This window comes from Poromitra crassiceps, assembly GCF_964638095.1.
Source record: "Poromitra crassiceps genome assembly, chromosome: 4".
Taxonomy (NCBI): domain Eukaryota; kingdom Metazoa; phylum Chordata; class Actinopteri; order Beryciformes; family Melamphaidae; genus Poromitra; species Poromitra crassiceps.
In genome coordinates, this window is record NC_139626.1 from 69,601,177 (window position 1) to 69,628,517 (window position 27,341).

Below are 27,341 nucleotides of genomic sequence, written 5' to 3' on the forward strand. Positions count from 1 at the left end.
TAAATGTAGCCTACTGCAAAATCTGCAATCTGCAACATGTGTAATTATAATTAAAATAAGCATAATAATGACATGTCACCCAACATTATACACAATGTCAATACTGTACAATACAGATTCGGTAAAACTATTTCTCATTCATCAAAAAGGTTGTGGATTGCAATTGTAATAGAAATGATCGATGATTATTCTAGGATTGTGTAAAATAACTACTTGCATTCCTCTGATATAATATTTTTGTCTAATCTGACATCCCTATTAATGTAATGTTTCATTGTCAATTAAGGCATTCCAGCGCACTCGCAAACACCGCGTTCGTTTCGCGCGTGTGTTCTTTTATTTTTTTGACAGATATTTGCAGCCTTCCCCGTTTTATACGTCACAACGCTATGCATTGTGGGCAATTCCCTTTCCGTAAGTGGCCATAGCTGCTCCCTTACGGTAAGGGGGCAGAAAGGGCTCACTCTGAGCCCTCATTCACTTTGCGATTTCACCGTGGGACATCCCTAAGCCCTCACTCCCTTCACGTGAACGCGCCTCTAAGGGCTTGAGTCAGTAAGGGGGCGAATTGGAATTGAGCCTATGTGTGAGAGAGAGCAAGAGAAGGAAACAAAACTTCTGAGCTTTCAAACAAATCTTTATTGACAATAATGTCAATAGCCAGAACAGTCCACACATGGGCTGACAAGCCATTTTATTTTCTATTTTACACGCACAGTATGAGGACTCAGGTTGGGCTTGATGGTTGGACCGTGCAGTGAGAGCACACAACTCGAGCTTTGGCTCGTACAGTAAGAGATGCAATTAAACAACATTTCTAAATTTGCACAGTGTATGCCCAGCTTGAGGTTGGCATGCCCTCAACCTCTGCCTCCTAGTCTCTCTCGCCCCCTCCCTTCTGTTGTGATTACAGGATTGGAGCCAGGTGTGTGGAGCTGGGTTCCAGCTATCACAGCTGCCAATCATCACCAATCAGCAGGCTTTATCTACCCAGCCCAGACACAAGACACTGTCAGATTATCAACCCAGCTACACGGAGAGGAACGTCTGCTGTCCTGAATCTGACTACTTGCTCCAATCCTAACCTGTCTGTCTGCCTGCTCACCACCTGCCTGGACTTCAGTCTGCCTGCTCTCTGCCATCCTGGACTTCAGCCTGCTTGCTCTCTGCCAGCCCAGACTTCAGCCTGCCTGCTCGTTTACCTACCTGGACTCTAGCCTGCCATCATTCAACCTGGGTATCTAGTCCAGCCGGACAAAGCGAATAACATTTAAATAAACAAACTTTGTTACAACTTGATATTCTGTCTCTGTCTGTCTCTGCCCTTTGAGTCCAACAAACAAAACCCTAACAGTATAATCTGACCATTATGGACTCGGCAGAGGCAGAAGCCATGAGACAAGCTCTTGCTCAGCAGGGCCAATGGCTGGGAGGCCAGGAGGAGCGTCTGCGGACCCTGACCACGGAGATGCAGAGGCTTGGTGTGACCATCACGGGCCTCACCGAGCGTCTTACACCAGCTCCAGTTGCCGCTCTGCCTCAGCCCGACCAGCCAGCGCTGCCTGCTACCACAGCTCCGGAGCCTCACATCCCACTTCCAGCAAAATACTCAGGTGATCCACACAGCTGTCGTCAATTCCTCACACAGTGTCACTTGTCTTTCAACGCTCAGCCCATCCGTTTCTCTACTGAAGCTGCCAAAATTGCCTACCTGGTTAACCTACTGGAGGGACCCCCGCTTAACTTTTTTAATGCTCTCTTTGAACAGGGCTCCCCGCTCACCCAGTCCTTTGCGGGATTTGCTGTCGAGCTCAAACGAGTGTACGACCACCCAATACGAGGGCAACAGGCGGGGCAGCGCCTGTTGATGCTTCGACAAGGAAGACTCCCAGTCGGTGAGTTCATAAGCCAGTTCCACAGTTTGGCTGTTGAGTCGGGATGGGATAATGTGGCCCTCATTGCAGCGTTTCAAAGTGGTTTGAATAGAGAGATTGGACGGGAAATAGCACTACGGGGGGAACTAAATTCCTTAGACGCCGCCATTAGTCTGGCCATTAAGATTGCGGATCAAATCGCCCTCTGGCGTACTGACACCCCCGTCTCTCTGTTCTCGTCACGTCCCGATACTCCAAACTTTCCAGAACCAGAACCCATGCAGCTCGACCGGGTCCGTCTGTCCCCGGAGGAAAGGGCTCATCGTCGGGCTACAACACAGGCCTGTTTTTACTGTGGAAACCCCAGCCACCGTATTTCAGATTGCCCCGTCCGTCCAGCAAAAGGGCCGGCTCGGCAATAGTTGGAGAGGTATTGTCGAGTCGAGCAGCCACTTCCTCTCTCCCTGTCCGTCCACAGCTCGATGCCGCCATCGTGTGGTGCCAGCAATCCATTACACTCTCTGCACTCATAGACTCTGGAGCAGATGAGAATTTCATCCATAGTGGTACGTGCCAGCAGTGGGGCATCGAGACTGAGCCCCTCGATGTCCCACTAAATACCACCGCCCTTGACGGGGTACTGCTGGCCCAAGTGGACAGAAAAACCGTTTCCCTGTCGCTTCACATGTTTGGGAATCATCAAGAAAAAATTCAGTTTCACGTTATTCATTCTCCTAATGTTCCTCTAGTGTTGGGCTTCCCCTGGTTGAAACTCCATAACCACAAGATCAACTGGTGGGGTCATGGAGCTCATTCTGCCATGCCAACTGCCTCCGTTCCGCCCAGACACCTTCCTCTGAGCCTCTACCAGTACCAGAACCTCCAGATCTGTCGTCTGTCCCAAAAGAATATCATGACCTCACTCCTGCATTCAGTAAGCAACAGGCATTAACACTCCCTCCGCACAGACGATCCCTCTACGATTGTGAGGTAAAGCTTTTGCCCGGAGCTCCTTTTCCCTCTAGCAGGCTCTACAACCTCTCTCTGCCGGAACAGCAAGCCATGGGGAAATACATCCAGGACTCCTTGGCAGCGGGGATCATTCGACCTTCATCCTCTCCGGTGGGTGCAGGTGCCTTCTTTGTGGGCAAGAAGGATGGGTCTTTGAGACCATGTATAGACTATAAAAAACTAAATGACATCACAGTTAAAAATAAGTACTGCCTGCCTCTGATTGACTCTGCTTTTGTGCCCCTTCATGACGCCACAGTGTTTTCAAAACTGGACCTCCGGAACGCGTACCACCTGGTGCGCATCAAAGATGGAGATGAATGGAAGACTGCTTTCAACACTCACCTGGGCCACTTTGAGTACTTGGTGATGCCTTTCGGCCTCACTAATGCGCCCGCAGTCTTCCAGGCACTCGTCAACGATCTACTCAGGGACATGATTGGTCATTTTGCGTTTGTTTACCTTGATGACATTCTGATTTACTCCCAGTCTCTCCAGGAACGCCAGAAACATGTGCGGGCAGTGCTGCAGCATCTCCTGGAAAACAGACTGTTTGCTAAGGCAGAGAAATGTGAATTTCATGCATCCACAGTGCACTTCCTGGGTTTCGTCATCTCCCCGGGGAAAATGGAGATGGAGCCGGCCAAAGTGGCAGCAGTTTTGGACTGGCCTGTGCCTACTAGCCGCAAACAGTTACAAATGTTTCTAGGATTTGCCAACTTCTATTGAAGGTTTGTCCGTAATTACAGCACCATAGCAGCCCCCCTGACTGCACTCACTTCCACCTCCATCTCGTTTCGATGGACACCTGAGGCTGAGACCGCCTTTTGGGAGCTCAAGCACAGGTTTGTCTCTGCTCCAGTGCTCGTCCAGGCAGACCGGACCCGGCAGTTCATTGTGGAGGTGGACGCTTCTAATGTAGGGGTAGGTGCAATCCTCTCTCAGCGCACACTGGCTGATGACAAACTGCATCCCTGTGCCTTTCTGTCCTACAAACTTTCCCCCGCAGAAAGGAACTACGACGTCGGCAACAGAGAGCTCCTGGCTGTGAAGGTGGCGCTGGAGGAGTGGCGACACTGGCTAGAGGGGGCCGAGCATCCCTTCGTCGTGTGGACAGACCACAAAAACCTCACCTACATCAAGGAGGTGAAGCGGCTCAACTCACGCCAAGCAGGGTGGGCTCTGTTTTTTGGCAGGTTTAATTTCACACTCACCTACCGCCCTGGTTCGAGGAACGTGAAGCCTGATGCACTGTCACGCCAGTTTGCGGTGGAGGAGGCAAACACGGACCCAGAGCCCATTCTTCGATCTTCATGTGTCATCGCTGCAGTTACCTGGGAGATCGAATCCAAGGTCCGCCAAGCCCAGAGGGCCCAGCCCAACCCAGGTAATGGTCCTCCTAACCTCCTGTTTGTACCTGATTCTGTCCGCTCCCAGGTTCTACAATGGGCTCACTCATCCCGCCTTACCTGTCACCCGGGGGTTCGTCGGACAATGGCCTTCCTTCGGCAGAGTTTCTGGTGGCCCACAATGGACCAGGATACACGGTAATTTGTGGCAGCTTGCTCTGTCTGCGCTCGCAGCAAGACCTCCACAAAGCCCAGCTCTGGCCTGCTCCGTCCCCTGCCTGTCCCCAGCCGGCCATGGTCACACATAGCGGTGGACTTCGTCACTGGCCTTCCCCCATCTGGAGGTAACACCACCGTTCTCACTGTCATAGACCGTTTCTCTAAGGCAGTACACTTCATTGCCCTGCCCAAGCTGCCTTCCGCTAGGGAAACAGCCGATCTATTAGTGCAACATGTGTTTCGTGTACATGGCCTGCCTGCAGACATTGTCTCCGACAGGGGGCCTCAATTCACCTCTCAGGTCTGGAAGGCATTCTGCACAGAAATGGGAGCCACCGTCAGCTTGTCTTCAGGGTACCATCCTCAGACCAACGGACAGACTGAGCGAGCAAACCAGGAGATGGAAGCAGCTCTTCGCTGTGTCACCGCGGCGAACCCCTCCTCTTGGAGCTCACAGCTGTCCTGGGTGGAGTACGCCCACAATACCCTCCCCAACGCCTCCTCTGGTATGTCTCCGTTCTTATGTTCTTTGGGTTACCAACCTCCTCTGTTGTCAGCCCAGGAGGAGGAGATTGCAGTCCCTTCGGTTCAGGCCCAGATGCGCCGCTGCCGCGCTACCTGGAAGAGAGCCCGCGCCGCCTTACTCAGAGCTGCCTCCAGGTCACGGGTCCAGGCCGACCGTCGCCGTGTCCCAGCTCCAGCCTACGCTCCAGGGCAGAAGGTATGGCTTCTTTCAAGAGACCTGCCTCTCAAGGTGGATTCTCGAAAGCTCGCACCTCGCTACATTGGTCCTTATGAAATTGAAACCATCATTAACCCCTGTGCTGTTCGGCTTAAGCTCCCTTCCTCCTTTAATAGGATCCATCCCACATTTCATGTGTCTCTGTTAAAGCCTGTTCGGTCCAGTGCTCTTGTCCCTCCCACAGCCGCCCCTCCTCCTCCTCGGATGGTGGAGGGTGGTCCAGTCTACACCGTTCGGCGTATCCTGGAGGTCCGTCGCCGCGGATTCCAGCATTTGGTCGACTGGGAGGGTTATGGTCCTGAGGAGCGCTGCTGGGTCCTGAGGCGGAACATACTGGACCCCACACTCATCCGGGACTTCCGTCGCCAGCACCCTGACAGAGCCAGGCGTGCGCCAGGTGGCGCCCGTAGAGGGGGGGGTACTGTCATGCCCTCAACCTCTGCCTCCTAGTCTCTCTCGCCCCCTCCCTTCTGTTGTGATTACAGGATTGGAGCCAGGTGTGTGGAGCTGGGTTCCAGCTATCACAGCTGCCAATCATCACCAATCAGCAGGCTTTATATACCCAGCCCAGACACAAGACACTGTCAGATTATCAACCCAGCTACACGGAGAGGAACGTCTGCTGTCCTGAATCTGACTACTTGCTCCAATCCTAACCTGTCTGTCTGCCTGCTCACCACCTGCCTGGACTTCAGTCTGCCTGCTCTCTGCCATCCTGGACTTCAGCCTGCTTGCTCTCTGCTAGCCCGGACTTCAGCCTGCCTGCTCATTTACCTACCTGGACTCTAGCCTGCCATCATTCAACCTGGGTATCTAGTCCAGCCGGACAAAGCGAATAACATTTAAATAAACAAACTTTGTTACAACTTGATATTCTGTCTCTGTCTGTCTCTGCCCTTTGAGTCCAACAAACAAAACCCTAACAGAGGTCTTCTATAGTTTCATATGATACCAGTATCTTCACTCTACCTTTAAAAATGAGCCCATTACAGCCTCTGAAAGACAGTAATGTCAGCCTCGGACAAAAGGGGCATCAAAAGGGTACAACTTAGCAGGTTACAGTTATATTGTTACCAAAATATTACCATACTATTACAAAATAGTTTTGCACATTTTCTATCTTTCAATGCGTTATTATTACCCTTTTTTTCTGGCCCCTTATTACCCTGTTACATAAATCTCAGTCTAATATTACGCAGATATACCCATTGCTAATAATACCAAGCTATTGCCTTACCTGGTTATTATTATTATTACGCGTGATTACCATGTTGTTACTGAGCTGTAATGTAAAGTGCTCCCCTGAATAATAACAAACTTATATGTTTCCCATTCTTACCTTTGCTCAGTAGAGGGCGCTCCATCTTTGAACTGCATAGGTTTATCCATAGACCAGTCACTCTTCATGGACACACAGCTGGGCTCAGGGAAGTCTGCTCTCTCCTGCAGGACAGAGCTTCAACACAAGAGACAGAGCTTTGACTGTGAATAATGCTGTAATGATGTCACTGCTGAGCTGTAATGATGTCACTGCTGTGCTGTAATGTCACTGTTGAGCTGTAATGATGTCACTGCTGTGCTGTAATGATGTTACTGTTGAGCTGTAATGTCACTGTTGGGCTGTAATGATGTCACTGCTGTGCTGTAATGATGTCACTGCTATGCTGTAATGATGGCATGGACAGTTAGAGATCCTCATCTTACCTCTTAGCTTTGGTCTGGCTGTCATGTTCCCCAGACAGATATAGCTCCCTTTGCTCAGTAGAGGGAGCTCCATCTTTGAACTGCATAGGTTTATCCATAGACCAGTCACTCTTCATGGACACACAGCTGGGCTCAGGGGAGTCTGCTCTCTCCTGCAGGACAGAGCTTCAACACAACAGAGACAGAGCTTTGACTGTGAATAATGCTGTAATGATGTCACTGCTGAGCTGTAATGATGTCACTGCTGAGCTGTAATGATGTCACTGCTGAGCTGTAATGATGTCACTGCTGAGCTGTAATGATGTCACTAAAATGTATTGTCACTGCTGAGCTGTAATGTCACTGCTGTGCTGTAATGATGTCACTGTTGAGCTGTAATGATGTCACTGAGCTGTAATGATGTTTTACTGCTGTGCTGTAATGATGTCAAGTCAAGTCAAGTCAAGTCAAGTTTATTTATATAGCCCTAATTCACAAGCATGTCTCAGAGGGCTTCACAGAAAGTATGTCTAGCTAATTCTAGCTGACACAACAGTAACAAGAATATACAGAATAAAGATAACATTTGAGCAATTGATAATATAGAAAATATAGGAATGAGGGGAGAGCAGAGGAGAGCGCAGGAGAAGGGAGAATAGCAGGGGGAATGTGAGAGAGTGATGGGGTGGGGAGGGAATGGGAGATGTTGGAGGGTATAGGAGGTGGGGAAGGAGCAAGAGGAGAGAGCAGGAGAGGGGAAGGGAGGGGAGGTGTGGGGGAGAAGAGAGCAGGGGGAGGGAGGAGGTGGGGAGAGAATGAGCAATATAGACGGAGGAGAGGGGGGAGGTGGGGAGAAAATAGGAAATGTGGAGGAGGAGAGAAGGAGAGATGAGGGTGCAGGGGAGGGAGAGCCAGGGTAGAGAAGCAGGGGGAGTGTGAGGGAGGGAGGAGGCGGGGAGAAAACGGGAAATGCGGAGGAGGAGAGAGCAGAGAAGGAGAGGTGGGAGGGTGCAGGGGAGGGAGTGCAGGGGGAATGTGAGAGAGGGGAGAGGACAGAGAGGAGGAGAGAACAGAGAAGGAGAGGTGGGAGGGTGCAGGGGAGGGAGAGCAGGGGGAACGCGAGAGGAGGAGGCGGGGGAGGGTACAGACCTCTCTGCCCCCTCCTCCCCAACATCCCCCCCCCCCCAGAGAGGACAGAGAGGAGGAGAGAACAGAGAAGGAGAGGTGGGAGGGTGCAGGGGAAGGAGTGCAGGGGGAGAGGAGGAGAGAACAGAGAAGGAGAGGTGGGAGGGTGCAGGGGAGGGAGAGCAGGGGGAACGCGGGAGGAGGAGGCGGGGGAGGGAACAGACCTCTCCGCCCCCTCCTCCCCCCCCCTAGAGAGGACAGAGAGGAGGAGAGAGCAGAGAAGGAGAGGTGGGAGGGTGCAGGGGAAGGAGTGCAGGGGGAATGTGAGAGAGGGGAGACGACAGAGAGGAGGAGAGAACAGAGAAGGAGAGGTGGGAGGGTGCAGGGGAGGGAGAGCAGGGGGAACGTGGGAAGAGGCGGCGGGGGAGGGAACAGACCTCTCCGCCCCCTCCTCCCCCACACCCCCCCCCCCCCCCCAGAGAGGACAGAGAAGGAGAGGTGGGAGGGTGCAGGGGGAGGAGTGCAGGGGGAATGTGAGAGAGGGGAGAGGACAGAGAGGAGGAGAGAACAGAGAAGGAGAGGTGAGAGGGTGCAGGGGAGGGAGAGCAGGGGGAACGCGAGAGGAGGAGGCGGGGGAGGGAACAGACCTCTCTGTCCCCTCCTCCTCCACTAACACCCCCCCCCCCCCCCACCCAGGGAGGACAGAGATGTCACTGCTGAGATGGAATGATGTCACTGCTGTGCTGTAATGATGTCACTGCTGTGCTGTAATGAGGTTTCCTCCTCCTATCATGTCTGATATGAATGAGGAAAAACAATGGCAGGAAATATCCGCTCATCTTCAGCTGCCTGATTTGTTCTGATTTAACGTTATATAGTTTTTGCTGTTAGCTTGTTAGAACTGTTGACTAGCAGTTCCCAACCTTTTCCAACTCGGGGCCCACTTGAAAATCTCAAAACTTTTTGCAGCCCACCTCCAACTCCATAAAAAAGAATGTGTACTCAGCACTTTATATTTTTCCACAGTCACTAACACAGCATCTGAAACATGTTCAGCATTTTCAGTTTTACAGTTTTCAAGGAGCTGTCCATCAGCAAGGGGTTTTAAAATGTGTTTAATGTAAACACACACACACAATCCAAATGATTTGGCGGTCCACTTGCAATACCTCCGCAGACCACCAGAGGGCCACAGCTCACAGGTTGGTCACTGGACAGTGTATGTGTGAGAGAGAGCAAGAGAAGGAAACAAAACTTCTGAGCTTTCAAACAAATCTTTATTGACAATAATGTCAATAGCCAGAACAGTCCACACATGGGCTGACAAGCCATTTTATTTTCTATTTTACACGCACAGTATGAGGACTCAGGTTGGGCTTGATGGTTGGACCGTGCAGTGAGAGCACACAACTCGAGCTTTAGCTCGTACAGTAAGAGATGCAATTAAACAACATTTCTAAATTTGCACAGTGTATGCCCAGCTTGAGGTCTTCTATAGTTTCATATGATACCAGTATCTTCACTCTACCTTTAAAAATGAGCCCATTACAGCCTCTGAAAGACAGTAATGTCGGCCTCGGACAAAAGGGGCATCAAAAGGGTAAAGGGGCACGTGCTCAAGCCCCCTCATCCCCCGCCTTCACTCCCCCTCCACGTGCCTGCCATATTACCATTTTATAATCCAAATATTGCACTGATATAGCCATTTTATTGTTAACTTAGCAGGTTACAGTTATATTGCTACCAAAATATTACCATACTATTACAAAATAGTTTTGCACATTTTCTATCTTTCAATGCATTATAAATACCCTTTTTTTTCTGGCCCCTTATTACCCTGTTACATAAATCTCAGTCTAATATTACGCAGATATACCCATTGCTAATAATACCAAGCTATTGCCTTACCTGGTTATTATTATTATTATGCGTGATTACCATGTTGTTACTGAGCTGTAATGTAAAGTGCTCCCCTGAATAATAACAAACTTATATGTTTTCCATTCTTACCTTTGCTCAGTAGAGGGCGCTCCATCTTTGAACTGCATATGTTTATCCATAGACCGGTCACTCTTCATGGACACACAGCTGGGCTCAGGGGAGTCTGCTCTCTCCTGCAGGACAGAGCTTCAACACAACAGAGACAGAGCTTTGACTGTGAATAATGCTGTAATGATGTCACTGCTGAGCTGTAATGATGTCACTGCTGTGCTGTAATGTCACTGCTGTGCTGTAATGATGTTACTGCTGAGCTGTAATGATGTCACTGCTATGCTGTAATGATGGCATGGACAGTTAGAGATCCTCATCTTACCTCTTAGCTTTGGTCCGGCTGTCATGTTCCCCAGACAGATATAGCTCCCTTTGCTCAGTAGAGGGCGCTCCATCTTTGAACTGCATAGGTTTATCCATAGACCAGTCACTCTTCATGGACACACAGCTGGGCCCAGGGGAGTCTGCTCTCTCCTGCAGGACAGAGCTTCAACACAACAGAGACAGAGCTTTGACTGTGAATAATGCTGTAATGATGTCACTGCTGAGCTGTAATGATGTCACTGCTGAGCTGTAATGATGTCACTAAGGTGTATTGTCACTGCTGAGCTGTAATGTCACTGCTGTGCTGTAATAATGTCACTGTTGAGCTGTAATGATGTCACTGAGCTGAAATGGTCTCACTGCTGAACTGTAATGATGTCACTGAGCCGTAATGATGTTACTGCTGTGCTGTAATGATGTCACTGCTGAGCTGGAATGATGTCTCTGCTGAGCTGGAATGATGTCACTGCTGTGCTGTAATGAGGTTTCCTCCTCCTATCATGTCTGATATGAATGAGGAAAAACAATGGCAGGAAATATCCGCTCATCTTCAGCTGCCTGCTTTGTTCTGATTTAACGTTATATAGCTTTTGCTGTTAGCTTGTTAGAACTGTTGACTAGCAGTTCCCAACCTTTTCCAACTCGGAGCCCACTTGAAAATCTCAAAACTTTTTGCAGCCCACCTCCAACTCCATAAAAAAGAATGTGTACTCAGCACTTTATATTTTTCCACAGTCACTAACATCTGAAACATGTTCAGCATTTTCAGTTTTACAGTTTTCAAGGAGCTGTCCATCAGCAAGGGGTTTTAAAATGTGTTTAATGTAAACACACACACACAATCCAAATGATTTGGCGGTCCACTTGCAATACCTCCGCAGACCACCAGAGGGCCACAGCTCACAGGTTGGTCACTGGACAGTGTATGTTTGAGAGAGAGCAAGAGAAGGAAACAAAACTTCTTAGCTTTCAAACAAATCTTTATTGACAATAATGATGGTCTCGACCTAGTTTCAAGATAAAGACCAGACACGCTGCCTCGCGCCACATGTAATCTAGTGACATAGCGACCTCATCATCACATGTAATCCTAGCGTGACGACAAGTGCAGTAATCCCAGCGTGACGTTCGCGTGACGCACTTCCCTAGGTGACGCCGTTAATGTCGTCAGTGCAGTAATCCCAGCGTGACGTTCGCGTGACGCACTTGCCTAGGTGACGGCGTTAATGTCGTCAGTGCCGAGGCTATGACGCGGCAGTATTTATAGCCACGCTTGGCGCACCATCGTCCTCTTTCCCTGATCTCTGGCCGCTGCACCTGAGCTGATCTCATCCCTTCTCTGGAAGCCACGTTTCAGACCACCAGAGGGCCACAGCTCACAGGTTGGTCACTGGACAGTGTATGTGTGAGAGAGAGCAAGAGGAAACAAAACTTCTGAGCTTTCAAACAAATCTTTATTGACAATAATGTCAATAGCCAGAACAGTCCACACATGGGCTGACAAGCCATTTTATTTTCTATTTTACACGCACAGTATGAGGTCTCAGGTTGGGCTTGATGGTTGGACCGTGCAGTGAGAGCACACAACTCGAGCTTTGGCTCGTACAGTAAGAGATGCAATTAAACAACATTTCTAAATTTGCACAGTGTATGCCCAGCTTGAGGTCTTCTATAGTTTCATATGATACCAGTATCTTCACTCTACCTTTAAAAATGAGCCCATTACAGCCTCTGAAAGACAGTAATGTCGGCCTCGGACAAAAGGGGCATCAAAAGGGTAAAGGGGCACGTGCTCAAGCCCCCTCATCCCCCGCCTTCACTCCCCCCGTGCCTGCCATATTACCATTTTATAATCCAAATATTGCACTGATATAGCCATTTTATTGTTAACTTAGCAGGTTACAGTTATATTGCTACCAAAATATTACCATACTATTACAAAATAGTTTTGCACATTTTCTATCTTTCAATGCGTTATTATTACCCTTTTTTCTGGCCCCTTATTACCCTGTTACATAAATCTCAGTCTAATATTACGCAGATATACCCATTGCTAATAATACCAAGCTATTGCCTTACCTGGTTATTATTATTATTACGCGTGATTACCATGTTGTTACTGAGCTGTAATGTAAAGTGCTCCCCTGAATAATAACAAACTTATATGTTTTCCATTCTTACCTTTGCTCAGTAGAGGGCGCTCCATCTTTGAACTTCATATGTTTATCCATAGACCAGTCACTCTTCATGGACACACAGCTGGGCGCAGGGGAGTCTGCTCTCTCCTGCTGGATCCTGATGTAAGCAGATTAGACAGTGAAATGATGTGTCCTTACTAAGTAGAGAACTTTATTTTATTAGTAATAATAACAGCATAATGACTTACATCCTTTCAGAAGGATGTTTATCCTCAAAGGAGATTGGTTTATCCATAGAGCGGTCACTCTTCATGGACACACAGCTTGGCTCAGGGGAGTCTGCTCTCTCCTGCTGGATCCTGATGTAAGCAGATTAGACAGTGAAATTATGTGTCCTTATGAAGTAGAGAACTTTATTAATACTAACAGGATAATGACTTACATCCTTTCAGAAGGATGTTTATCCTCAAAGGAGATTGGTTTATCCATAGAGCGGTCACTCTTCATGGACACACAGCTGGGCTCAGGGGAGTCTGCTCTCTCCTGCTGGATCCTGATGTAAGCAGATTAGACAGTGAAATGATGTGTCCTTACTAAGTAGAGAACTTTATTTTTTAGTAATAATAACAGCATAATGACTTACATCCTTTCAGAAGGATGTTTATCCTCAAAGGAGATTGGTTTATCCATAGAGCGGTCACTCTTCATGGACACACAGCTGGGCTCAGGGCGGTCTGCTCTCTGCTGCTGGACAGAGCTTCAACACAACAGAGACAGAACTTTGACTGTAATGATGCCACTGCTGAGCTGTAATGATTTCACTGCTGAGCTGTAATGATGTCACTGGGCTGTTATGATGTCACTGCTGAGCTGTAATGATGTCACTGCTGTGCTGTAATGATGTCACTGCTGTGCTTTAATGATGTCATGGACAATTAGACATAGTCATCTTACCTCTTAGCTTTGGTCGGGCTGTCATGTTCCCCAGACAGAGAGACGCCCTCCTCTCTCTCCTCACACTCACTCATAGTAGAGCCAATACTTTTACACACACACACGCACACGCACACACACACACACACACACACACACACACACACACAGAGTTAAGAGTGCATGTTCTGGACAGAGATCTCCACCAGGCGAACTGGTAGGAGTAATTAGATAGATAGGAGGCAAACCAGCAGGGTGCAGGTCCACTGACAATTCCTTTTCTACCCCACCCTTCCCTACCAGGGACACATTTTTGCCTCTTTTTCTTAACTCATTGAGTGCCAATGACGACTAAAGTCGTCAATTCAAATAGTAACGTAGAGTGCCAATGACGACTAAAGTCGTCAATTGCGTTTTTTGACGGTGGGACATGGATCAAAGCCTGATGCAACTCCTGTAAAAATAAGGGGGATGTTGAAGGTGTATAAGCTATTTTACGGACCCATTAGGTGGCGACAGTGCTCTCCAGATTAGAGAAAGGTGAGGAAAAAAACAGAGAAGAAGCCGTGGGCACACGGAAACCGATGGATGCTGTATCGTTAGCTGTGCCTGTGAACAGCAGCCAATCTGTTCCCACAATTGAGCCTTTCTGTCTGTTGCGATAGCCCCTCCACATGATTAGTTCCCAGAAAAGGAGCACCCTACACCAGCGTCTTTCTGAAAAGATAAATTATTCTCAGCTGGAAGCGCTGGGAGCCGGCGACAAAAACGGCGGAGCGCTGTGAAAATAGGCTGGGTGCAGCCAGCGCACTTTGAAACGTGCAGCGGAAAATTCAGAGCAAAGAGCCACCAGAGACACTCCCACGGAGGAGGGGTTTGCAGTTGAGGGGGGTGGGGCACGCAGGGCACCATACAACACCGACCCAGACAGCAGGCTCGATGGACAGATTGGCAAACACAAGCTAGAATACCTGATGCCCACCAGCAGTAAATCAAGACCAGCAAGAAGGTGTAGGGTCTGCGCACGCAGGGGCCAGCGCTGCTGGTTGCAGCTAAAAAATATTATTTTGCCATTTCCTTTGTTTTCGCTGTTTTATTGAAGGAAATTATTTTTGAGGTGTCACTACATCAGAAAATATTAGCTTCAGAGTCAGTGATGTGCTTGAAATGCTTCATTTCACAAAAGGCTCATTATCTCAGCTTCTAGTTTGAAACGTCTGTTTTTGCTGAAACCAATCTTCTACTGCTGATAACTAAAGAACGGAAAATTATATCAATAAACTTTTTTTTGCTGATGATACAAGAGAGTCTCATCGTTCTTTGGGCGTGTTCGGTGTTTACATAGTAATATCACACAATATTCTGTGGGTCTTGAGAAATCACTGAAAACGCTCTGAAAGGGCTGGCACTGGGAGCATCCGTTTTCCAAAAGTGGCTGGCACTCAGTGAGTTAACAGAGGACAGCGGATATCTAGTAAGATAGCTGGTCAACAGTATTATGCTATATATAAGTGGCACACATCATCTGAAAGCTGGGAACCTGAAGGTTAATTTGAGATGCAGCTCAGAACTATGTGCCAAGTTTTTCTAGTCATAAATCTGTAATAAACATGTTTTGGTTCAGCGCCTATTCAAATGTTGAAAATATTATAAGTAACTACTTCGTTTCCTCCTCCTATCATGTCTGATATGAATGAGGAAAAACAATGGCAGGAAATATCCGCTCATCTTCAGCTGCCTGCTTTGTTCTGATTTAACGTTATATAGCTTTTGCTGTTAGCTTGTTAGAACTGCTGACTAGCAGTTCCCAACCTTTTCCAACTCGGGGCCCACTTGAAAATCTTAAAACTTTTTGCAGCCCACCTCCAACTCCATAAAAAAGAATGTGTACTCAACACTTTATATTTTTCCACAGTCACTAACACAGCATCTGAAACATGTTCAGCATTTTCAGTTTTCAAGGAGCTGTCCATCAGCAAGGGGTTTTAAAATGTGTTTAATGTAAACACACACACACAATCCAAATGATTTGGCGGCCCACTTGCAATACCTCCGCAGACCACCAGAGGGCCACAGCCCACAGGTTGGGAGTCACTGGACAGTGTATGTGGGAGATTGAGCAAGAGAAGGAAACAAAACTTGGACTGACGTGTGTGTGAGGAACAGAGATAATATGAGCCTTGCTGCCTGCATCTGGGCTTTCAAACAAATCTTTATTGACAATAATGTCTATAACCAGAACAGTCCACACATGGGCTGACGAGCCATTTTATTTTCTCTTTTCTATTGCCTCACCTGGTTATTATTATTATTACGCGCGATTACCATGTTGTTACCGAGCTGTAATGTAAAGTGCTCCCCTGAATAATAACAAACTTATGTTTTCAATTCTTACCTTTGCTCAGTAGAGGGCGCTGCATCTTTGAACCTCATAGGGTGATCCATAGACCAGTCACTCTTCATGGACACACAGCTGGGCTCAGGGGAGTCTGTTATCTCCTGCTGTATCCTGATGTAAGCAGATTAGACAGTGAAATTATGTGTCCTTATGAAGTAGAGAACTTTATTTTCTTATTAATACTAACAGGATAATGACTTACATCCTTTCAGAAGGATGTTTATCCTCAAAGGAGATTGGTTTATCCATAGAGCGGTCACTCTTCATGGACACACAGCTGGGCTCAGGGGAGTCTGCTCTCTCCTGCTGGATCCTGATGTAAGCAGATTAGACAGTGAAATGATGTGTCCTTACTAAGTAGAGAACTTTATTTTATTAGTAATAATAACAGCATAATGACTTACATCCTTTCAGAAGGATGTTTATCCTCAAAGGAGATTGGTTTATCCATAGAGCGGTCACTCTTCATGGACACACAGCTGGGCTCAGGGCGGTCTGCTTTCTGCTGCTGGACAGAGCTTCAACACAACAGAGACAGAACTTTGACTGTAATGATGCCACTGCTGAGCTGTAACGGCCGGAACACACATCTTGCGTGTGCGTGGCGTGTGCGTGTGCGTGGCGTGCTTGCTGCGCTGGCACGCCCGCGGCATCCACACAGGCAGCGTGGCTGGTGCGTGCAGCTGCTGCGCTGCTGCCTGTCTGCCAACTATCTTCCTATAGAGTTTACCATTTATTAAATTTGCTATAAACAATACAATGATGATTTTAACTGAAGATCGCTTGGGCTCACTTCAGAATCGAGGCAGTATGATTTGTGTGTGTGTGTGTGTGTGTGTGTGTGTGTGTGTGTGTGTGTGTGTGTGTGTGTGTGTGTGTGTGTGTGTGTGTGGTGGGGAGGGGAGAAACGAAGCCACGTTGTAGCCTATCTGGTTTTTCAGTGGGCAGGAGAACTGCAGCGGTGAGCTCAGCTCATCCTCTCGTCTCAAATCAAAACGAGCCTTGATTGGCAACCAGAGTCAAAAAAAATATGCCGCAAATTCGCCCAGAGAAATAAACACGGAGGTGTTGTGAGAATATTATTGTTGATATAAAAGAGAATCTGCTCTCAATTGTATAACATTGTAATTTAGGATGTTACCTGAATGCAACACAGGTGGTTACAGCCAATGACATGCACGGAAAACGTATGTATATGTGTGTGTGTGTCTCTGACCCAGTGTCAGTGTCAATAAACAGCTCCATGGGAGAAGAACCACAGAGAAAGAGAAACTGTTCCTCGTGTATATTTATTTCCTCCGTCTTGCTGCTGCTCTGGGAGTGCACGCGAGAACTGCTGCATTAACCCACTCTGCTAACAGTTATTATATCTGCTTTGAAAATAGTGCTTGTATGATATGATTATGAACAGAAATAGGTCATTTTTAATGGGTATTTCTGTAGAGACGCTAGAGACACGCGCGCGGAAAGCTGAAAAAATAGGCTTTGTTTCTATTCTCTAGATGACGCGCGTCTCACGCTCGCAAGACACGCGCCTGAGACGCGTGTCTGATGCCGGTGGTGTGGCTGCTGTAACCTGTTAACATGGGAACCGAAATGAAAACGCCACGCAGACGCCACGCAGACGCACAGCACACGCAAGATGTGTGTTCCGGCCGTAATGATGTCACTGCTGAGCTGTAATGATTTCACTGGGCTGTTATGATATCACTGCTGAGCTGTCATGATGTCACTGCTGAGCTGTAATGATGTCACTGCTGAGCTGTAATGATGTCACTGCTGAGCTGTAATGATGTCACTGAGCTGTAATGATGTCACTGCTGAGCTGTAATGAATGATTTAACTGCTGAGCTGTAATGATTTCACTGGGCTGTAATTATGTCACAATTGAGCTGTAATGATGTCACAGCTGAGCTGTAATGATTTCACTGCTGAGCTGTAATGATGTCACTGAGCTGTAATGATGTCACTGGGCTGTTATGATGTCACTGCTGAGCTGTAATGATGTCACTGCTGTGCTGTAATGATGTCACTGCTGTGCTTTAATGATGTCATGGACAGTTAGACATAGTCATCTTACCTCTTAGCTTTGGTCGGGCTGTCATGTTCCCCAGACAGAGAGACGCCCTCCTCTCTCTCCTCACACTCACTCATAGTAGAGCCAATACTTTTACACACACGCACACGCACACGCACACACAGTTAGCTGGACTCAGTCATTACAACAAGCTTTCATTACAGGATACATCACTTCTGCTCTGTGCTCCAAAATGCCAAATATACTGTACAGTCAAATGTCAATGTTTTAACTTTTACTCTTCAAGTTTACAGACAGGTCAGTCACCCTGTTTATGGTTTGCACTTTTGTTTTTCCTCCATTTTTTATTTTTTTTTACCTTGGAAAATGTTTTCCTGGTGAATTCACAGCATCCAGGTCAAGTCACAGAGACCTTCTGCCTTCTGCTGTAGAGGAGACACTGACAGAGAAGACACAGGCTGCTTAACTCACCTTGTTAGAAGCGGGGTTATATTCATAACCTTATATTTCTCACTGAGGTTGAGCATGTTAACTCCAACAAGATGTTTTACTGTCTTGTGATTACATTGTTTTACTTTGCAATTTATTTTGTCATTCATTCTATTTAACATAAGCTTCATGTTGTTGGTTGTAACTTGCTTCCTCAGGTCTTAGGCGTAGTTAAAAACAGGAAGTGAGTGTTACATTAAAATATAGTTCCCACAACCTAGCTTTCTTTTGCAAACTCTTGAAGCAATGAATTTTGGAAACACATTTATCAAATACATTGAAACATTCTTTAATGGCCCAAAATCTCAAATTCTAACTAATGGGGTCCTGTCGGGTGCCTTCCCGCTGTCCAGAGGGGTCCGTCAAGGTTGCCCTAGCGCACCACTGCTGTTCTTAATAGCTGTCGAACCGCTAGCTATTTCCATTCACTCTAACCGATCCATCACGGGCGTTAATTTCGGTTTAAATGAACATAAATTATCCCTTTACGCCGATGATCTTTTAGTTTTCTTGTCCGATCCTTCAAATTCTCTTCCCAGCCTTTTAGAATGCTTTCAAAACTACAGTGCTGCCTCTGGATATAAACTAAATCTCCAAAAAGTGAAGTTATGCCTTTTAACATACAAGACAATAATATCAAGAACTTAGTCAGACCTCTAAAGTGGTGCCCGAGCGGATTCAAGTATTTGGGTGTAGAAATTAGGAGATCTATTCCCAAAACCTTTAAAGACAATCACATGAAGTTATTGGACCGGGTCAAACTAGATTTACAGAGGTGGAGGGATCTTCCATTGTCTCTGATAGGGAGAGTGAATGAATATACTGCCAAAATTTCTATATTTGTTCCAATGTGTCCCATTTAAAATTCCCCAAAGTTTGTTTAAAGATCTGAATAAATCTATATGTAGTTTTCTGTGGAAGGGCAAAGTCCCTAGAGTTAAACTCTCAACCCTTCAGACCCCATACTCCAAAGGGGGATTACGCCTTCCGAATTTTAGGTTATATTACCTCGCAGCTCAATTCCGCGCAACATGGTGTTGGTTACACTCCGAGGACAATGAGGCTAGATGGCTTCCTATTGAACAACACCATTTAAAGAATGTACCTTTAAAGGTTCTTCCTTTCTTACCCTCCAAGAAAGCACTTTTAGTCATTACCAGGAACCCCATTATTTTAAATTCCTTTGCTGTATGGCAGGAAGCTCACACTGTCATTGGTCTAAATACTTTATTGCTTCGTAACACTCCCCTATGGGACAACCCCAGTATTCCTTCCCCAGTCGCAGATGGGACATTAAACAACTGGGTCAACAAAGGCATTAAAACAGTCGGAGACTTATACAATCAAAATAACTTCACCAACTTTCAGCAGTTAATTGAAAAGTTTAATTTGCCAAATCATAATCTATTTAAGTACTTTCAGATTAGAGACTGGGTCCGTAATAGCTACGCAGATTTCCCACAAATTCCATCAGTATCCCCTCTTGAGAACCATTTGCTTAGTGTTGCCTTGCACACTACTAGGGGTCTGACATCCTCTATCTATACTATTCTAAACACCGACTTGCCAATCTATAATAGGAATGATAACAAAATGAAATGGGAATCCGATCTTGAATGCACGTATGATGAAATTGACTGGCACGCCCTCCTTGAAATGTCTCAGACTGTTTTAATCTCAACTAAACACAGACAGTTACAGTTTAATATATTTAACAGAACCTATTACACTCCACACAGACTCCACAAAATTTACCATAATTCCTCTCCCAACTGCCAACGATGTAGAACCTGTGATGGGGATTTACTCCATATGCTTTGGAATTGCTCTCATTTAGAAGATTTTTGGAAATATATTGTTGAAACAACTTCAGAAGTGTTAGAAACCCAGGTTCCTTATGACCCTAGGATCTGGATTTTGGGAGACACTCGATCTCTGGAGGTGAGCATCAATAAGAAATACTTCATATTACTTGCAGATACAGCTGGCAAAAAGTGTATATTGCTAAATTGGAAATTTGAACTGTCTCCCTCTCAGAGACATTGGTTGAATGAATTAACATCATATAGTACTCCTGAGAAGATCCTGTACAGTGTGAGAAGGAAGCCGGCAACTTGTAAAAAAATATGGGGCTCCTTTCTGGCTTCATTACCTTCATTACACCCTCTTGGATAGTTGAGCCAGTACCAGGGCTTCATAAGGTTCTAATATCACCTTCATTATGTCCACTCCACATACATTTGTTTATTGGTTTTGATTTGATTGAATATTACCTCCTGTAGTTTACTTTACTTTTATTTTATATTTGAAAGAGAGCGAAATGTCTACCATACCGGGAGGGGGGAGAGGGGATACCCTCTGTTTTTCTTTGTTGTTGTTGTTGTTGTTGTTTTTTCTCTGTCTGTTTTTTCTGTTTGTATTGTTTTGTTATGTATGGAAATTGAAAAATTGCCATTCTTGGTTCAATAAAAACATCTTTAAAAAAAATATATATATAGTTCCCACAATATTGTTACATCATGACCGAACACATGATCTCCTCCAGGCTTTCTGCCTGGCAGAGATATGCTGCATTCACATGCTCCTCGGATATATCGTATTTACGAGTTGTGAGCACATGAAAGGCCCTCAAATGTCCTATTTACAAGTGGAAATTTAGGAAATATTGATGATACCCGTTTCCCAGTTCTGCCCTACAAATCCTAACCGCAACTAACTAACTAAAAATGTTTTTTTGACTGTCCAGCCAAATGAGTTATAGGTTGAAAAGTGATAATGCACTTATTAAATATGTACACATAAAGTATTTCTTTATGGCTAAAAAACATGATCAATTATTTGACCTATTACCCCAAAAATGCAGATACTGCACTCTGTGTCTGTGTATTCCTTAAACGGATATATAGGTAGTACAAATGCAAAGCACAGTAATTGTTCTATTGTTTACATGTTTAAAATGTTTAAATAGATGAGTAACAGAGACATTCTGGGAATCCTGATTGGATTGTATAACTACAGATGGATTCACAGTAAGAAGAACAAAGATTAAGCCTTGGTGATTATTATGATGTGAGAGGTGTACAATCACTGAAGCCTTCAGGGAGCAGGTAGAAAGGTTACTAGGCTATACAATTACAACACGTCTCATTTCCTTACCATTTTCTGGATATTTACGTTTCAAAGCAAGCTCCACTATTCTTTCCCCCCAGGATTGTGCCATTATGAGTGATTCATATGTTGGGAATACGAGCTTCCCAGGAGCATGTGAATGCAGCATTTATTAAGATCAGTGTATGATGGAATTGGATAACAAGCACATAGTTCATATACGTATGAATATAGTAGCCTATCAAATAAACGGGTATTTTCCTCGTATGAATATGAAAACATTAACTCATATCACCAATGTCTGTCCCACACACCGCACCTGTGTTTATTACACTTTCTCTCGCATGTCTGTCCCACACACTGCACCTGTGTTTATTACACTTTCTCTCGCATGTCTGTCCCACACACTGCACCTGTGTTTATTACACTTTCTCCCTCATGTCAGTCTCACACACCGCACCTGTGTTTATTACACTTTCTCTCTCATGTCTGTCACACACACCACACCTGTGTTTATTACACTTTCTCTCGCATGTCTGTCACACACACCACACCTGTGTTTATTACACTTTCTCTCGCATGTCTGTCCCACACACTGCACCTGTGTTTATTACACTTTCTCTCGCATGTCTGTCACACACACCACACCTGTGTTTATTACACTTTCTCTCTCATGTCTGTCCCACACACTGCACCTGTGTTTATTACACTTTCACTCGCATGTCTGTCCCACACACTGCACCTGTGTTTATTACACTTTCTCCCTCATGTCAGTCTCACACACCGCACCTGTGTTTATTACACTTTCTCTCTCATGTCTGTCACACACACCACACCTGTGTTTATTACACTTTCTCTCTCATGTCTGTCCCACACACTGCACCTGTGTTTATTACACTTTATCTCTCATGTCTGTCCCACACACCACACCTGTGTTTATTACACTTTATCTCTCATGTCTGTCACACACACCACACCTGTGCTTCCACTTTCTCTCTCATGTCTGTCCCACACACCGCACCTGTGTTTATTACACTTTCTCTCTCATGTCTGTCCCACACACCGCACCTGTGTTTCCACTTTCTCTCTCATGTGTGTCCCACACACCGCACCTGTGTTTATTACACTTTCTCTCTCATGTCTGTCCCACACACCGCACCTGTGTTTATTACACTTTCTCTCTCATATCTGTCCCACACACCACACCTGTGTTTATTACACTTTATCTCTCATGTCTGTCACACACACCACACCTGTGCTTCCACTTTCTCTCTCATGTCTGTCCCACACACCGCACCTGTGTTTATTACACTTTCTCTCTCATGTCTGTCCCACACACCGCACCTGTGTTTATTACACTTTCTCTCTCATGTCTGTCTCACACACCGCACCTATGTTTCCACTTTCTCTCTCATGTGTGTCCCACACACCGCACCTGTGTTTATTACACTTTCTCTCTCATGTCTGTCCCACACACCGCACCTGTGTTTATTACACTTTCTCTCTCATGTCTGTCACACACACCACACCTGTGTTTATTACACTTTCTCTCTCATGTCTGTCCCACACACCGCACCTGTGTTTATTACACTTTCTCTCTCATGTCTGTCTCACACACCGCACCTGTGTTTATTACACTTTCTCTCTCATGTCTGTCCCACACACCACACCTGTGTTTCCACTTTCTCTCTCATGTCTGTGCCACACACCACACCTGTGCTTCCACTTTCTCTCTCATGTCTGTCCCACACACCGCACCTGTGTTTATTACACATTCTCTCTCATGCCTGTCACACACACCACACCTGTGTTTATTACACATTCTCTCTCATGTCTGTCCCACACACCGCACCTGTGTTTATTACACTTTCTCTCTGTCTGTCTCACACAACGCACCTGTTTTTATTACACTTTCTCTCTCATGTCTGTCCCACACACCACACCTGTGTTTTCCACTTTCTCTCTCATGTCTGTCCCACACACCACACCTGTGTTTATTACACTTTCTCTCTCATGTCTGTCCCACACACCACACCTGTGTTTACACTTTCTCTCTCATGTCTGTCCCACACACCGCACCTGTGTTACCACTTTCTCTCTCATGTCTGTTCCACACACCACACTTGTGTTTCCACTTTATCTCTCATGTCTGTCCCACACACCACACCTGTGTTTCCACTTTATCTCTCATGTCTGTCCCACACACCGCACCTGTGTTACCACTTTCTCTCTCATGTCTGTCCCACACACCGCACCTGTGTTTCCACTTTCTCTCTCATGTATGTCCCACACACCACACCGGTGTTTCCACTTTCTCTCTCATGTCTGTCCCACACACCACACCTGTGTTTCCACTTTCTCTCTCATGTCTGTCCCACACACCACACCTGTGTTTCCACTTTATCTCTCATGTCTGTCCCACACACCACACCTGTGTTTCCACTTTCTCTCTCATGTCTGTCCCACACACCACACCTGTGTTTATTACACTTTCTCTCTGTCTGTCTCACACAACGCACCTGTTTTTATTACACTTTCTCTCTCATGTCTGTCCCACACACCACACCTGTGTTTTCCACTTTCTTTCTCATGTCTGTCCCACACACCACACCTGTGTTTATTACACTTTCTCTCTCATGTCTGTCCCACACGCCACACCTGTGTTTCCACTTTCTTTCTCATGTCTGTCCCACACACCACACCTGTGTTTATTACACTTTCTCTCTGTCTGTCCCACACAACGCACCTGTTTTTATTACACTTTCTCTCTCTGTCTGTCCCACACAACGCACCTGTTTTTATTACACTTTATCTCTCATGTCTGTCCCACACACCACACCTGTGTTTCCACTTGATCTCTCATGTCTGTCCCACACACTGCACCTGTGTTCATTACACTTTCTCTCTGTCTGTCCCACACACCACACCTGTGTTTATTACACTTTCTCTCTCATGTCTGTCCCACACACCACACCTGTGTTTATTACACTTTCTCTAAAAATAAAGGAATTGTCCGCACACTGATTAGCAGCTCCCGTTTTTATTTGCTCAAGGTTGGCAAGCTTTCGACCCTACTGGGTCTTCATCAGGCAAATGAATGACAGCAGTTACAGAAGAGAATAAATAGGCCTGTGCGTATGAGACGTCATCAGGTACAATCAAGGCAAGTCATCACAGCCGGGCGGGGGATATAATAATTAATAATAATGGTAAAACTAATAGGAAGAAGACAACAATATTACATATCACAAGGGCTTAACCATTCCCCTTATTGGGAGACCTATTGTGAGTGGCATAGGTAGCCTTACAGAAAATATCTCTGCCTATGTTGACTATCACATTAAGTCTGAGGTCACCACCCTTCCCTCATATATCAGAGACTCGATTGATTTTTTAAAGTTACTTAAATCTGTGAACCATGTTTCAGACACAGCATTATTTGCTACTTTTGATGTCCAAAGTTTATACACTAATATACCACATACTGGAGGGCTTGAGGCACTTCAGTATTTCTTAAACCTACGCCCGACAGAATCCAGTCCCAGTACTAAATGTATATTAGATCTGGCTAACATTGTGTTGACTAATAATTATTTTTGTTTTCACAGTGATTTTTATTTACAACAGAAGGGCACAGCCATGGGCAGCAAAATGGCACCTAATTATGCATGCTTTATATGGGTTTCTTTGAAAATAATTCTGTTTTGAATCCAGTGAACCCTTTTCATTCTAAAATTCTCTTGTATCGACGTTATATTGATGATATTTTTGTGATTTTTGATGGCACTGCAGATGAACTGACACATTTTCATCTCTATTTAAATTCGTGCAATGACCATTTGAAATTTACTTTACAATATAGTCCTGAACGTATGAGTTTTTTGGATATATTGATTTATAAAGTTGATAATCACATCCACACTGATCTGTTCCGTAAGCCCACGGACCGCAATACTTTACTTAGGGGTGACAGCTATCACCCACAAGCCCTTAAAAAAAGTCTACCGATCAGCCAGCTACATAGGGTCCGTAGGATCTGCAGCCAGGACTCCTCTTACCTGACACAGGCTAATGATCTATCAAACAGATTTTTAATCCGTGGGCACAAACAGGAATGGGTGAATGCCGCTAGGGACAGGTTTGATCAAATAACGCAGGCTGAAAGTCTTCAGCCCAAGGCTAAAACTACAAATGCTAGTGGTGCTAGTTCCTTATGCTGCACCAAATATTCTCCACTAGGGTCCCTTTTCAGAAACGTCATCCAAAAGCATTGGCATATTGTTGAGTCAGACCCCAAACTAAAAAAGTGTTTCACCGGTGCCCCTAGACTTGTTTTTAAACGTCCCGCTAATCTGAGGGACAGTCTTGTTAAATCAGACATACGCTCTCCTACGCATAATTTTATGACTGTGCCTGATGGTAACTACAAATGTGGTGGCTGCACTCAGTGCACTTATACACATAAATGTAAAAAATTTAATCATCCACATACTGGCCGCAATATAGCCATACGTGGAGCCATCACGTGCAGTACTACACATGTAGTTTACCTTATTAGCTGCCCTTGTGGTTTAGCTTATGTGGGCAAAACATCAAGAGCGTTACGCACCAGGATCAGCGAACACAGAAGCAATATCAGGACGGGGGATGAACGCAACCCAGTGGCCGCACACTTCAAACTAGCGGGGCACAGTGTCAGCGCCCTCAGATACATTGGAGTGGAAAAAGTCGAGAAACATCCACGGGGGGGCGACCTTGAAAGAAAACTCCTCCAGCGAGAAACTTTCTGGATTTATTTTCTCAACACCATGTCCCCTAATGGTTTAAATGAGGAGTTTGATATTAAACCTTTTCTTTAAGCAATTGCCATTTTGAGTGCCTTCTATATACTGTATATATCTTCAGTAGCCAGCTTTTATACATTTTTTATACATTTTAGAATGACTATGTGCAATACTCCAGCTAGTCCAAGAATAATGACTATTAATTATTAATCATTATTATATTAATTTGTACTAGACATGGCTTTTGATTTTTTAATCTTATGAATTATTGCTGTTTTTATTAGCATTCTAGTTGTGGTGTAATTGGTCATATTCACTGTTGTTTCTTTCTCCTTCTCCTTTTCCCCTTGGGCTATATTTACATTGTATTTACATTGTATTTTCTAGGCCTACTTAACATTGTTTATCTATTTTGATATGTAATATTGTTGTCTTCTTCCTATTAGTTTTACCATTATTATTAATTATTATATCCCCCGCCCGGCTGTGATGACTTGCCTTGATTGTACCTGATGACGTCTCATACGCACAGGCCTATTTATTCTCTTCTGTAACTGCTGTCATTCATTTGCCTGATGAAGACCCAGTAGGGTCGAAAGCTTGCCAACCTTGAGCAAATAAAAACGGGAGCTGCTAATCAGTGTGCGGACAATTCCTTTATTTTTTGATTTCACCTATTTGTCCTGCACCTGATGCCCAATGTGGTGGATGTGCGCACAGTTTTCCTACTTTTATTACACTTTCTCTCTCATGTCTGTCCCACACACCACACCTGTGTTTCCACTGTCTCTCTCATGTCTGTCCCACACACCACACCTGTGTTTATTACACTTTCTCTCTCATGTCTGTCCCACACACCACACCTGTGTTTATTACACTTTCTCTCTCATGTCTGTCCCACACACCACACCTGTGTTTCCACTGTCTCTCTCATGTCTGTCCCACACACCACACCTGTGTTTATTACACTTTCTCTCTCATGTCTGTCCCACACACCACACCTGTGTTTATTACACTTTCTCTCTCATGTCTGTCCCACACACCACACCTGTGTTTATTACACTTTCTCTCTCATGTCTGTCCCACACACCTCACCTGTGTTTCCACTGTCTCTCTCATGTCTGTTCCACACAC

At 45.6% G+C, this 27,341-nt stretch overlaps 1 protein-coding gene across 1 annotated transcript in view; it reads right to left on the minus strand.

The window, feature by feature from the left end:
• Positions 1–12,895: 12,895 nt before the first annotated feature.
• The window catches only part of LOC310775929 (uncharacterized protein), a gene marked incomplete at its 3' end in the record, with an annotated part of 80,437 nt that continues 65,991 nt past the window's right edge, over positions 12,896–27,341 (minus strand). Inside the window, exons 2-9 of the mRNA XM_083636051.1 lie at positions 18,185–18,265; positions 17,869–17,955; positions 16,193–16,306; positions 15,991–16,101; positions 15,786–15,899; positions 13,412–13,498; positions 13,101–13,214; positions 12,896–13,010 (exon numbers count right to left, since the gene is read on the minus strand). Coding sequence (XP_083492177.1) covers positions 12,896–13,010; positions 13,101–13,214; positions 13,412–13,498; positions 15,786–15,899; positions 15,991–16,101; positions 16,193–16,306; positions 17,869–17,942 — 729 coding nt within the window. The 5' untranslated portion in view covers positions 17,943–17,955; positions 18,185–18,265. The remainder of the gene's footprint in view (positions 13,011–13,100; positions 13,215–13,411; positions 13,499–15,785; positions 15,900–15,990; positions 16,102–16,192; positions 16,307–17,868; positions 17,956–18,184; positions 18,266–27,341) is intronic.